General features: G+C 41.1%; 1 protein-coding gene across 1 annotated transcript in view; it reads left to right on the top strand.

Moving 5' to 3' along the window:
• Nucleotides 1-126: 126 nt before the first annotated feature.
• The window catches only part of MDH1B (malate dehydrogenase 1B), a 33,089-nt gene continuing 21,163 nt past the window's right edge, over nt 127-12,052 (top strand). Inside the window, exons 1-5 of the mRNA XM_062201591.1 lie at nt 127-179; nt 4,044-4,156; nt 8,513-8,647; nt 8,835-8,977; nt 10,649-11,145. Of these exons, the coding sequence (XP_062057575.1) occupies nt 158-179; nt 4,044-4,156; nt 8,513-8,647; nt 8,835-8,977; nt 10,649-11,145 (910 nt within the window). The 5' untranslated portion in view covers nt 127-157. The remainder of the gene's footprint in view (nt 180-4,043; nt 4,157-8,512; nt 8,648-8,834; nt 8,978-10,648; nt 11,146-12,052) is intronic.

The raw sequence follows: 12,052 nt of genomic DNA, 5'->3' as shown, positions 1-12,052 counted from the left end.
GCTGAATTCGTAACTTTGAACACCGAACACCTCCTGCTGAGCGCCAGCCGTCAGAGCGCCAGCTTCAGCCTGCGCCTGCGCTTAGCCTTGGGCTGTGCAAGTTGCCAGGAAACCGCGACGCCGCGGTCTCGCCCTCAGCCTCTGGTCTCGCTTTATCATGGCCAAATTCGTAATCGCGGGTGAGTGAGACGCCCGTCTGCCCCCAGATGGCTTAAAATGCCGACGACCGCTTACCCAACACGGCCGCTTGGCAATGATCTTAAATGGTTTAGACGGAACAGCCCGTGCTTGCAGCATTGCTGAACCCCGGGGATACAGTGGATGTTTGTCTCAAGGGATTTGCATGGTAACAGGGTGCTCTTAAAGTGCTGTTGATGCGGTGTGATTAATGCAATGAGGGAGCCCCGCACAGGCCTCTGGGATCAAAGACCCTTAATTTGGGGTTGGGGGTCGGAGAGAATCTAACACGAGGAACTTGCTCAGGGAAATGTTAGAGGAGCTAAGTTGTGAAGGTTTTGTTCCAATGGAAGGCCAGTCCATATAAAGGCCCAGAGGATAGTAGCCTCCTGGCCTAATGAAGAATCTGTATGAGGAGTGGAGGTGAGTGACCGGACGTGGGGCTAGACAAGGAGCAGGAGCCAAATTCTTGCACCTTACCGTCACCAAGCCAAGGTGTTTCAACTGTATCTTGCAAGCAAGGAGGAATCATTGAAACATCTTAGACGGGGAAGTAGCGTTAATGGGTTTACACTTTAGGAAGCCCTTCTTAGTAGCAGTGGAGGGAAAGGATGGAAGTGCAGATCAGCTGCAAGGAGGCCACTGAGGAGGCATTTGTTTTTCTTTTTCACCCAGCCTGCTGTATCTACCATGCCCTCTTCTCAGTAAAATTACAATAGAGTAGACTGCACTTCTGTCTCCAGCTCTTCATTCCACTCGGTCTGACTTTTACCTCCATATGGAAACAGCCTTCTACAGAATCACCAATACTTTTACAGAAGCTGTTCAATCTTTCTCTTACGTATTTGGTGCATTGAACACAATTGGCATCTACTATCTGCCTAAAAATGTATTTCCTTTGCTTCTTTATTCACTCAGAATATGTTTGAACACTGGTTAACTGTATTCTGGGGACAGAGGAAAACACACTTATTGAGAATGTTGTGTGTATGTAGTGGCAGGGCTGGCACTGCAGAGTTAAATAGGAACAGGGGCAGCTGGCCTTATTAATTCAATTAAGGGCTTCCCAGAGGGAGAGATGTTAAGCAAATACTTGAGAAATGAGAAATTAGCTAGCAGAGAAGAGGTAGGGAGAAGGAGAGCAATTTAGGCATGGGTGGCAGGGAGTGGATTTGGAATGAAGAGAATTAGTTTGGTGGTAATTGAGAGTATACAATAAGCATAAATTTAAAATAAGATTAGTAGGCCTTAAGCAAAGAGTACAAGGAAGTTAGTAGCAGAAGCTTAGGCCAAAAGTAAAGAATGTAGACTCCTGGGAGCCATGTTCAGTACTTTAGCCTTTATTCAAAGTACTTGGAAAGTTTATGCAAGGGGAGAAAGTAATCAAACTTGCATTTTATGTTATAAATATATAAAAATAAATATAAAATCTGTATGACTGCAATATGGAAGAGAAAGACTGGTGCAGTAGTCCAAGAAGGAGTTAATGGTGGCCTAATATAAGATGGCAGACAATGAAAATGGAGAGAAGTGAGTAGATTGGAGAGAGGTTATAGAGGCAGAATCTGTAGAACTAAATGTCTAAGTGGGTGGAGGAGTTCCAATAGGAGAGAAGATGAGGGTAAAAATTATTCCCAAGCAACTGTTTGGAAATTTGGGTAGACTGAGTCATTGAAAAAAATTAAGCAAAAGAGTAGTCTTAATACTGAGGATACTCTTAGATGATTGGGGAAATAGACCTAAAGGATGTAGAAAAAAGAGCATATTTGTCATGAGAATGATGACAAAACCCATCACAGACATGGTAAGTGCCTGCAAGGCTTTTAGAAGCAGATGAAAGAATATAGGAGGGTACAGGCATCTACATAAAGAGATAGGTCTAAACTAGAAATACAGATTGCTACTTTAAACCAAAAGGGAGTAAATGAGATTGTCCAAGAAGAAAGCTTGGTATGAACATAAGATGCTCTATACAATTATACATTTTCAACAGGTTGATTAAATTATAGGATCCTACAAAGTGTAGGGAAAGTACAGAGAGAAGCAGGAGGAACAGGTCCAGAAGTGGTCCACCATAGTGAGTGCTTCAAAAGGATGGCAGAGGACAGCAGATGTTGCCAACAGTCAACAAGAAAAGATCTATTTGTGTGGATGTTATAGTAACCTTCTAAACAATTGTAAGAGAATCCAGACTACAGTGGAATGAGAAGGAAGAAGAAGCGAAGCGGTAAAGATGGCAAATATAGAGAATTCTTTCAAGGAGTTTTAATAGGAAAGGGCATATGGGAAGCAGCAGAACACATTGTTATTTTGTTTTGTTTGTTTGTTTTTGTCTTTTGGAACAGGAAAGACTTAAGTATAACTTGAATATACTTAAAAATGATGGAAAGAGATAATCAAAGACAGATAAAATCTGAAAAGAGGGGAAGTCAATTGAGCAAGGGAGAAGAGGATGGATTAATAGAAGAAAGTGTTGGGATTAGAGCTAAAAGGAAGTGAGATTTCTTCTTTATTGAAAAGAAGGAAGGAGAAAAGGATGAATACAAATGCTGATGGGTCTGTAAGTGCAAAGACAAGAGATTGGAGATTTTCCAACTGGTGCCTTTTTGTTTGGTTTGGGTTTTGTAAAATAAAAAGCAAGGTTGTCCACTGTCTTCTGATAGTGTGGAGAAATATTGAGGAAAAGGAAGAGATTTGGAAGAAGTGGACAAAGTTTACAATAAGTAAATAAAGTTTATGGAGAACAGAAAAGAGTGCTGATAAAAGAGACAGTGGAATCTGCACATAGAGTGGAGGACCAATTAGGGCTGATGACCATGAACTATGACAGTGCCCCTCTGCGTGGTTTACCACATTTTTCCAGTGATGCCTAGCAGGTGGGACCCAGATGCAGAATATGCAGTTGATTGGATTCATTTAGGGTGGAGAGCCTCTACCAGGATGATTTTCCCAAGGAACAGTAGGGAAACATAATTTAAGACATGAGCCACAGAGTGATTTGAAGTGATGAAGAACGGGTTTGAATTAAACACACAGGCTAATAGACAGGGGTGATTGAGAGGAGTTGAGGACTTAGAAGTTCCCATGGTGCTGAAAAACTAATGATTGGGAGTAATTAAGAATGCTACAGAGAAGGTTCTTCACTTGGACTCTGTCCTTTGTGCTGTATCAGATGCCAAATCCCATTTTCTGTGGCAACGTTAGCTTTCTATATGTTAATGACTACAAAATGTGTTTCTGAAGCCCTTCGATTGCACCTGCACCTCATCTTATATGTCCAGCTGCTTGTTCATCATATCCACTCACATACACTACAGTTACCTCAAACTATACTTGTCTGGAATTAAACTTCTCATTCTTGATCTCTCTACTAAAGATAATCTTTCCAAACCAGAAAATAGTAGTTATCCCAAACTCTTCTGTCTCCCTCAACTTTTCCCTCCCGAACAACTCCTTGCCAAAGATACCAAATCCAAAAGTAACTTTATCAGCACTCCTCACATCTTTCCTTTTAGTGGCTACTGGGGAATCATTCTGTCATTGTTAGTAGCTCATGTTTAATGAGTAGTATTGGGCAGCCTCTTAAAGGAGGTGAGGTCTAGCATAGTACTGGAAAATGACAAATGTTCAGGAGTTTTTCTTTCCCACTCCACATTTTATTACATAAGATTCTGGCTTCCTGTGGCATTTGTTTTATTCTTGTCAATATAATAAAAATAAGAAGTCTATTTTGTGACTGTTTATGGTATAAAATCATTATACAGTTATATTCAAAACTATGATATATTATGTAATTATATGGCATGATGAGTACATGATAATATCTATGTAATGAAAGAAAACCTGGCTAATTTAAACTCTTTTAGGTAGAGCAGATTGTCCATATTATGCCAAAGCAGAACTTCTAGGAGACTATTTACAAAAGAATCTTCCTGATTTTCGGATTTATAAAATTACACAACATCCTGATATTTGGGAGGTAAGAAGCCTTTACAGTTTGTTAGACTCACATTTGGACAAATTTGTGTTTTATTTTAATTAAATGCTAGCTAATGTGTCAGATTAGCTTCCAGTAATGAATAGCTGAATCCTAGTAAAGTGAGCCCTACTTATCAATCTCAAAATGTTATTGTATTCCTTAATATGCTAACCAATAACTAGCATAAGTTTGATTGTTCTCCCCCCACCCCCGCCAAGAATCCATGTAGATTATACAAGGATACTTCAAGGAGTTCATGGAAAATTGAATTAAAAGTAAGTTTTATTTTGGTACCAAAAAAATTTAAAATAAATGAATATACAAAATCTTCCAAAAGAACATGGAAAGAACATTATTGAAAAACTATGCCTAGAGAGATTCTCAGCACGGAGCCATCAGCAGCCAATATACTTGGTGGCCGAGAGCATAAGTGCCCTGGTGCCCTCTACATCTGACATCATCTCCTACAGTCCCACTGTTGTGACATTTGGATACACATACTCTATACTAAGTTCACACCATCTGGTGACAGCTCCTGCAGGATTCTGATTGGCATCTGACACTAGGGAGACTTTGTAAGCAGAAGGCTAGTCAGATTAACCATAATCTCCACCATACAAAGTTTCATGCCAGACTGATACTCATCACCTTTCTTTTCTTCTATCTGTTCCCCTGCATTCTCTGTTGATCTAGGTTGCTTATTAGTATGGCAGCCTACATATGCATCCTTAAGAAAACTGAGACTTAGTTTCTATTCATTGTTTAAAATATTTATTTATTTGAAAGGCAAAGTGGTAGAGAGAGATGGAGAGAGGGATACAGAGACAGAGACAGAGAAGTGGAAATATCTTCCATCCACTGGTTCACTCCTGAAATGGCCACAACAGCCAGGGCAGGGCCAAGCTGAAGCCCAAAGCCCAGGTCTCCTATGTGGCTGGTGGGGACTGAAACACTTGGGCCATCATTTGCTGCTTTCCAAGGGATATTGGTTAGGAACTGGATCAGAAGTGGAGCAGCCAGGACTTGAACTGCCCCTCTGATACTGAATGCTGACATTGCAAGTGGCTTAACTGGCTGCAACACAGTGCCAGACACTCTGTTCCCTTTTGGGGATGTTACTGCTGCATTTGTTTTCAAAATTAGGTAGGCAGTACCAAAGATTCCCAAGGGTAACCTAGATGCTAAATACCCTTTCTCACCTATGTTCAGTAATCAATGCCCCACACACCCCTGGACATCAGGGCCAATAACACCTGCCAGCATAGTAAACCCTGTCCTTGTTTACTGTTTTTTGGGCACAGTAGCTCAAAGTGATCAAGTGGAAGCCACAGCTCAATGTTTAAGACACTCTTTCTGTAACCCCTGGTAGGAGCACTGCCCCTTGTGATTTAGAACCTATAGAACCATACATTCTAGCTTGATGGGGATTTAGGATGCATAAATTCCCTAAGTGGGCCACTGGAAGTGATGGTAAGCAGAGTCACTCAATTCTCCTCTTTTGTTCCTGGACTTACATAGTCTACCTATTGGGACAAAACACTATATTAATTTATGGAGTATATTGCATCCTTAAAGAAGTTCCCATCCTTGTAAAGGTATCAGACTCCAAACTGGAACCTTTAATTTTGATTTCACACTTATATCAGGCTGTATGATGTGATAAATGAGAGGACCAATGGATCCCACGGTTATGTGCCTAAAGCCACATTTCTTTTGCTACAAAGTGGGCCACTTGGTTTAAAGTGATGCTACCCATGATCTTTCTGTTAGTAGTATGTTAAATATTCTGTAAGCTCTTGGTCCAGGTTTCTGGACAAAGTCTTACAATCAAGAAAGGCAGTTCTCTTTTTTTAATGAACTAGTTAATTTTATTTGAAAGGCAGAAAGATAGGGAGACACGCATACAAGGGGAGAAGGTATCGAGGGGTGGAGGAGAGAGATTTCTCTTTCACTGGTTCGCTTCTTAAACACTGAAAACAGCTGGGGCTTCTAGGCCAGGTTGAAACCAGGAGCTAAAAACCCAATCTGAATCTCCCACATGAGCCACAGAGGCCCAGTGCTTGACCTTTCACCTCCTGCCCCCAAGGGTGTATACCAGCAGGAAGCTGAAATCAGAAGTAGAGCTGAAACTCCAACTCAAAAACTCCAATATAGTATGTGGGAGTCCCAAGAGGCATCCCAATTGCTATGCCAAATGCCCACCGTGGAAAGGCATTGCTTTACCCAAAATATATATTGATTTAAATCACTGCTGTTTACAGGGTAGGAGTTCCATGTAATCAACATGCTACCAAGAGACTTTGGATGTCTTTGAAGGATGGTGCCATTATCAGAGGGTCAGCATTAGTCTCTGTTGCTGACACATTCGCTATGTAGCAGTAGCAACAACTGGATAGGCTTTGGTGAATGGTTGCCCATTACCTTGCGTTGTTGCATGGCCTTTTGTGTCTGTTGTAAATTCATTGTGCCTGCATTTATCTAAGTTATCTCATCTTGTCTTTTACAATAGATATTTTCTGGTGGATACTATCTCTTGGATCCTTTCTGGGTTTTATCTTCTCCATTGCCAGGAAGTCCATCTCTATGACAGTGTTTCTGTAATAGGCCTGGCCTTGAATGGACAGCCATACCAGGTTTCTCAGTGATACCAGGACCCCCTCACCAGAGTATTTCTTATCACTTTAACAAATGGAGCCCTCCAGGCCCTTTCTGAGAACATAGTTGACTAGTAGATTTCCATCTTTCCATGGAAGGATCTTCATCCTTCTATCCACTTGCTTTTTGATCCCTTCTTTCACTGTTCTCCATGGGAATTCTGTGTTTTCTAATATGAGTCTTCTCTTTCTCCAAGCCTCTGTGAATCAGTCCAGCAACCACTATCCTCTCAGCTCCCTACGAGGGTAGGCACTCATGAATTGCAGAAGAATGACTCATGCTCATGATTCACCCTTATACAACCTTATGCTCTACTCTTGATCCAGCCTTCTCGAGCCCCATCCCTGCAGGTGTTCTCCCAGCTCCTGCCAGGATATCAAGATGGTGTGCTTGCTGCTGAAGGTCCTTTGGGACAGATTCCCTTTCCTCAATAGGCTTGGCACTACTGTTCAGGCTATGATGTGATTAGAGGGACCATGGAGGGATCCTCATGGCCGCACTGTTTACTTTATGGTGAGATAAAGGCAGACAGATCTTCAATACAAGCAAGGGAAATTAACTTCTAAGATTGTATTTGTACGGTAATCTCATTACACATGCCTCCAGTGCCATGATTTTTAAGACTGCTGCCCTGTACTTTATTGATAACAGTGTTGTTCCCTGTGTCTCCTCAGATATTGTCATTGGAAGCCTGGTTTACACAGACCAGGAGTAATTATTTAAGCTTCTGATAAGTATTATAAATCAGGCAGTTAAGATGCCAGTTAAGATATCCATGTCCTACATTGAAAAGCCTAGTTCAATTTTCAGCTCTAGCTCCTGACTCTGACTTCTTGGATGCAGACCATGGGAGGAAGCAGGTGATGGTTCAAGATATTGTGTTCTTGCCACTCTTGTAGGAAACGAAGGTTAGGTCTTAGCCCAACATCAGCCACTGCAGTCATTTGGGGAGTGAATAAACAAATAGAAGTGCTCTCTCTCTCTCTCTCTCTCTCTCTCTCTCTCTCTCTCATCTCTCTCTCCATGCTTCTCAAATACTTTTTCTTTTTTAACTTTATTTCAGAATACTTTTAATTTACAAAAAAAGTTGTGACATAGTATGAAGAGTTTCTATATACTCTAAATCCAGCTTTCCCTAGTAACATCTTAGTATGATATATTTGTCACAATCTATAAACCACACCCAGCTTACTCTATTTTCAACACTGCATATTAGTACAATATAAACCAAAAACTCAAATAAATCTATTTACAAATTTTCAAAAATATCAGAAGTCCTTAGGTAACATTTAGCTTTTTAACTCATGCTGAACTAAACAAACTATTTTTACAGATTTGAAAAAGCAATATGAAAATGTACATGGCCCTAAGACTAGAAACATCTCATTTATAAGAAGAATAAAAGAAAGCTCAATCAATTTTCTTGATATCAAATAAATTGGAACACGGGCCTCTCTTCATGCTAAACAATTGCACTCCAGGTTTCAGCCCAAAAAGTAACTTTCAGTACCTTTTTGTGGTTAAGGAATTTGAAAAGAATTCTTTCTTCTTTGGTGAACTTTTCCTTAACTCATCAATATTTTATATATTTGCATTTTACTACTTAAAGATATCTGAATTGTACTGTGTGCATAGCAGAATTCCAGACAAGCTAGTGTTTTAGTGTTTGATATATGCCTTCACTTGGAATTCATTCTGCAGGAGTGGCTGAGAGGTGTGTGTGAAAAGAATAAGTGGAGTCACAAAACATCTCCCATCATCTGGAGAGAGCTGTTGGATCGTGGTGGAAAGGGCTTGCTTTTGGGAGGATATAATGAATTCCTAGAGCATGCCCAGGTAATAGATTGCTTTACCTGTTCAAAAAAATTATCATTCTGTTACTTTATTTTTTAAATATCTTGTTCTCTGGGACATTCTCTCATCTTCTGTGCCATTTGGTCTTAAAAAAAAAAAACTCTCAATTGTTGCCATTGTCAGCCAGTTATCTATTTTTTGATGTCAACGTTTTCTTTCCAATATTAAGCTTTACTATGGAGTCACCTCTAGCATGTCAACTCAGCTGATGATGGTGATTGCTAAGGAGAACCTGAAGGCACATACTGAAAAAGAGGTGGAGGAAGAATCCCTAAAAGATCTTGTCAGCCCCTTGCAGGTCTGGATCACCAGGTGGGACAGTCGCGCCCCAGGGTTTGTGAGATTGGCTTTGAGATAGTTAGAAAGGAAAATGAAAGGGGATGAAAGAATACCTAAATGTCAAATTTGAGATACATATATGTACAGGTATGTGAGTGTGTGTTTATACACATGTAAATAACCCTATGTGTGTTTGTGTGTAATTATACATACCCTCCAATATAGCCCCATGTGTGAGTTTTAGGTTTTATGTACTATATACTACACACACGCATGCTACTTTTCTTAACTCTGTCCCTGATAGTCCGCTCTCTGTCACTCTTTCCCTCTTTCCCACTTCCAGCATTTTCCTTGGTTTTCCTAGTGCACTCATGCACACTCTGAACCCCACCCCCCCTTACTTTGCCTCTTCTCACCTCTGCTCCTCCTTCCTCCCAGTCTGGGACACCTGCAGCCTGTGTTGTCATTTTTCTCTTTGTCTTTCTTACTCTCTTTCCTTCCCCTCTCTTCTCTCCACCCCTCAGTCTATCTCTCACACTATCCTTCTCCCTACATGTGTGCATCCTAATACATGTATATATACACTCATTTAAAAGGTTGTTATTGTGAAATATTTCAAATATAGGAAAGAATTGAGAATGATGCAATAAACGTCCATGACCCTATCACCCTGATTTAATAAATTTGATGTGTTGTCTTGATACCTTTCGAAGGACTGAAATGATGTAGATACTGTTGAAACCCCGGTTGTAGTCCTTCCCCGGAACCACTGTGAATACCAGAAATATCCAGATGTACTTTTGAATTCCCCACAGGGAGTCATTTCTGCTCACAGTTGGTCAGCGTAACTATAAAGGGCCCACATATTTGCTGAACTGTGGTTACAGATATATGATACGCAGACGGTTTTTACCCCAGCCATCTTTATAAGGATTTGCCTTTGTGAGAATTTGGAACAGATAGTCCTTTCCAAAAGAGTTACTACCTTATTGACGAAAGTATAAAGTAAAAGCGAGCGATGGCCATCACACTTACGTCTTCATGTCTTCAAAGGGAAATGTGAAAATGTTATTTGAATAATGGGATACAGCTCCTTGAAGTTTTGCTTTTTGAAGACCAAGGCTTCTATTTGAAAAGCCCTTGTAAGACAGCTAAATTACATGTTTTGTGATTATTTTCAGATGGCCAGAGCAAAGGGAGACTAGTGAGAGTTTTTGTTTTGCTTTTGATTGCTAGCCTTTTAATAAAATGGCTATGCAGCTATCTGTATGATTACTAAAAATAGTAAATCATAGGAACCAGAGCTGTGACGTGGCAGGTTAAACCTCAGTCTGCAGTACTGTCCTCCCATACAGATACTAGTTCAAGTCCCGGCTGCTCCACTTCTGATCTAGCTCCCTGCTAATATGCCTGGGAAAGCAATGGAGGATAGCCCAAGTCCTTGGGCCCCTGCACCCACATGGGAGACTGGAGGAAGCTCCGGGCTCCTGGCTTTGATCTGGCCAGCCCTGGCCATTGCAGCCATTTGGAGATAGAAAATCTCTCCCTCTCTTAGTTTCAAATAAATAAATCTTTCAAATAAATACTAATGATAATAATAGTAAATCTTCCTAATAATGCACGTACAGAAGTATCTGTTAAAAATAAAGGCATCCAAAGGCAAATAATCCAATCATTCATAACCCGCCTTTGCATTCTGATTAGTGCAACTGCTCCTGCCTGCTACCACCTCATTCCCATACTGACAAGTGGAGAAGTGTTTGGGATGCAGACGGAAATCAGCCTGGTGCTACTGGGCAGCAAGCACGTGGAAGAACGTCTCAAAGCCCTGGTGATTGAGGCGGAGGACCTAGCGTCACCTCTGCTCCGCAAGGTCTCCGTCTGCACCAAGGAGGAGGAGGCCTTCCTCGGCGCCCAAGTCGTCATCGTTCTGGATGACCACATGGACGGGGAGGTGTACACTTTGGAGGACTGCCTCCGCAGCAGGGTGCCCCTCTGCCGACGCTACGGGGGCCTGATGGAGAAAAACGCCCACGCCTCTGTCAGAGTTATTGTGGGAGGCAAAAGCTTCGTGAACCTTAAAACCGTCTTGCTTATGAAATTCGCCCCAAACATCGCGCGCAACGTGATTGCAGTGGCGATGGGCGTGGAAGGTGAAGCTAAAGCTGCGCTGGCCAGAAAATTGAGAACAACACCTGCCTGTGAGTGGACGCCTTTGTGTGTGTTTGCTTTTATATTCAAACAATGTGATTACGAAGCACCTAGGAAGAGCGCTCCCTCTAGAAGCATTCTGGAATCTAGACTAGGACGAAGCCATAGTACTGAACCCTCTGTATACCTCTTTTCTATACATACATACATACACACTTAGAATAAATCTGTGAGTTGGGTACAATAAGGGATTAAGGGCAAGCACTAGTAAAAAAAAAATAGAACAAGTACAACCACATACTGTATAAAGTGATTTTTTTTAATTCTGGAATTTTCTATGTAATGTTAAGACACTTCACGGTAGGTAACTAAAACCATGGACATCTGTGTCCACATACATTCTTAACTGGCCTTTAACTGATTTTTTCCATCCTTATAACAATTGATAAACAAATATTCAATATAAGATCTCTATGAGTCAAATCATTCGAATCCTAATATTCCTTTTTTATGATAACGTTCATAATCAATGTTGTTTAAAAGGAAACAGGGCTATTTTAAAGTGGCTTTGCCCCACTTCCTGTCTGTGTAAGCATGCTAGTGCCTCAGTTTCCTCATCTGTTAAATGAGGATGTTAACAACACCTGCCTTCTGCAATGGATGCAAGGATTCAATGTTCCTAAAGTACTTAGAAGCGTGCCTGGCACCTGGTTAACATCCCCAGGAACGTTAGAACTCTCATACCAGATCAGCGTGTACCACTGTCAGTCTTTGAGCTGCTAGACATCAGAATCATATGAATCATATGGATCCAAAAACGGAAGATCACATTGGACATATGTTGGCTATTTGTGCCCTTAGATGGAGAGTCCACTGAGAATGGAAGGAGGTATCAGCCATTCTCTGGAGATGTGATCACAGAATGCTCTTGGTCAAGGTGACAACAGACTTCAGCAT

This window comes from Lepus europaeus, chromosome 1 (assembly GCF_033115175.1).
Source record: "Lepus europaeus isolate LE1 chromosome 1, mLepTim1.pri, whole genome shotgun sequence".
Classification (NCBI taxonomy): Eukaryota; Metazoa; Chordata; class Mammalia; order Lagomorpha; family Leporidae; genus Lepus; species Lepus europaeus.
Note: the sequence above shows the minus strand (reverse complement) of the source record. Positions and strands in the feature narration are given on the sequence as shown.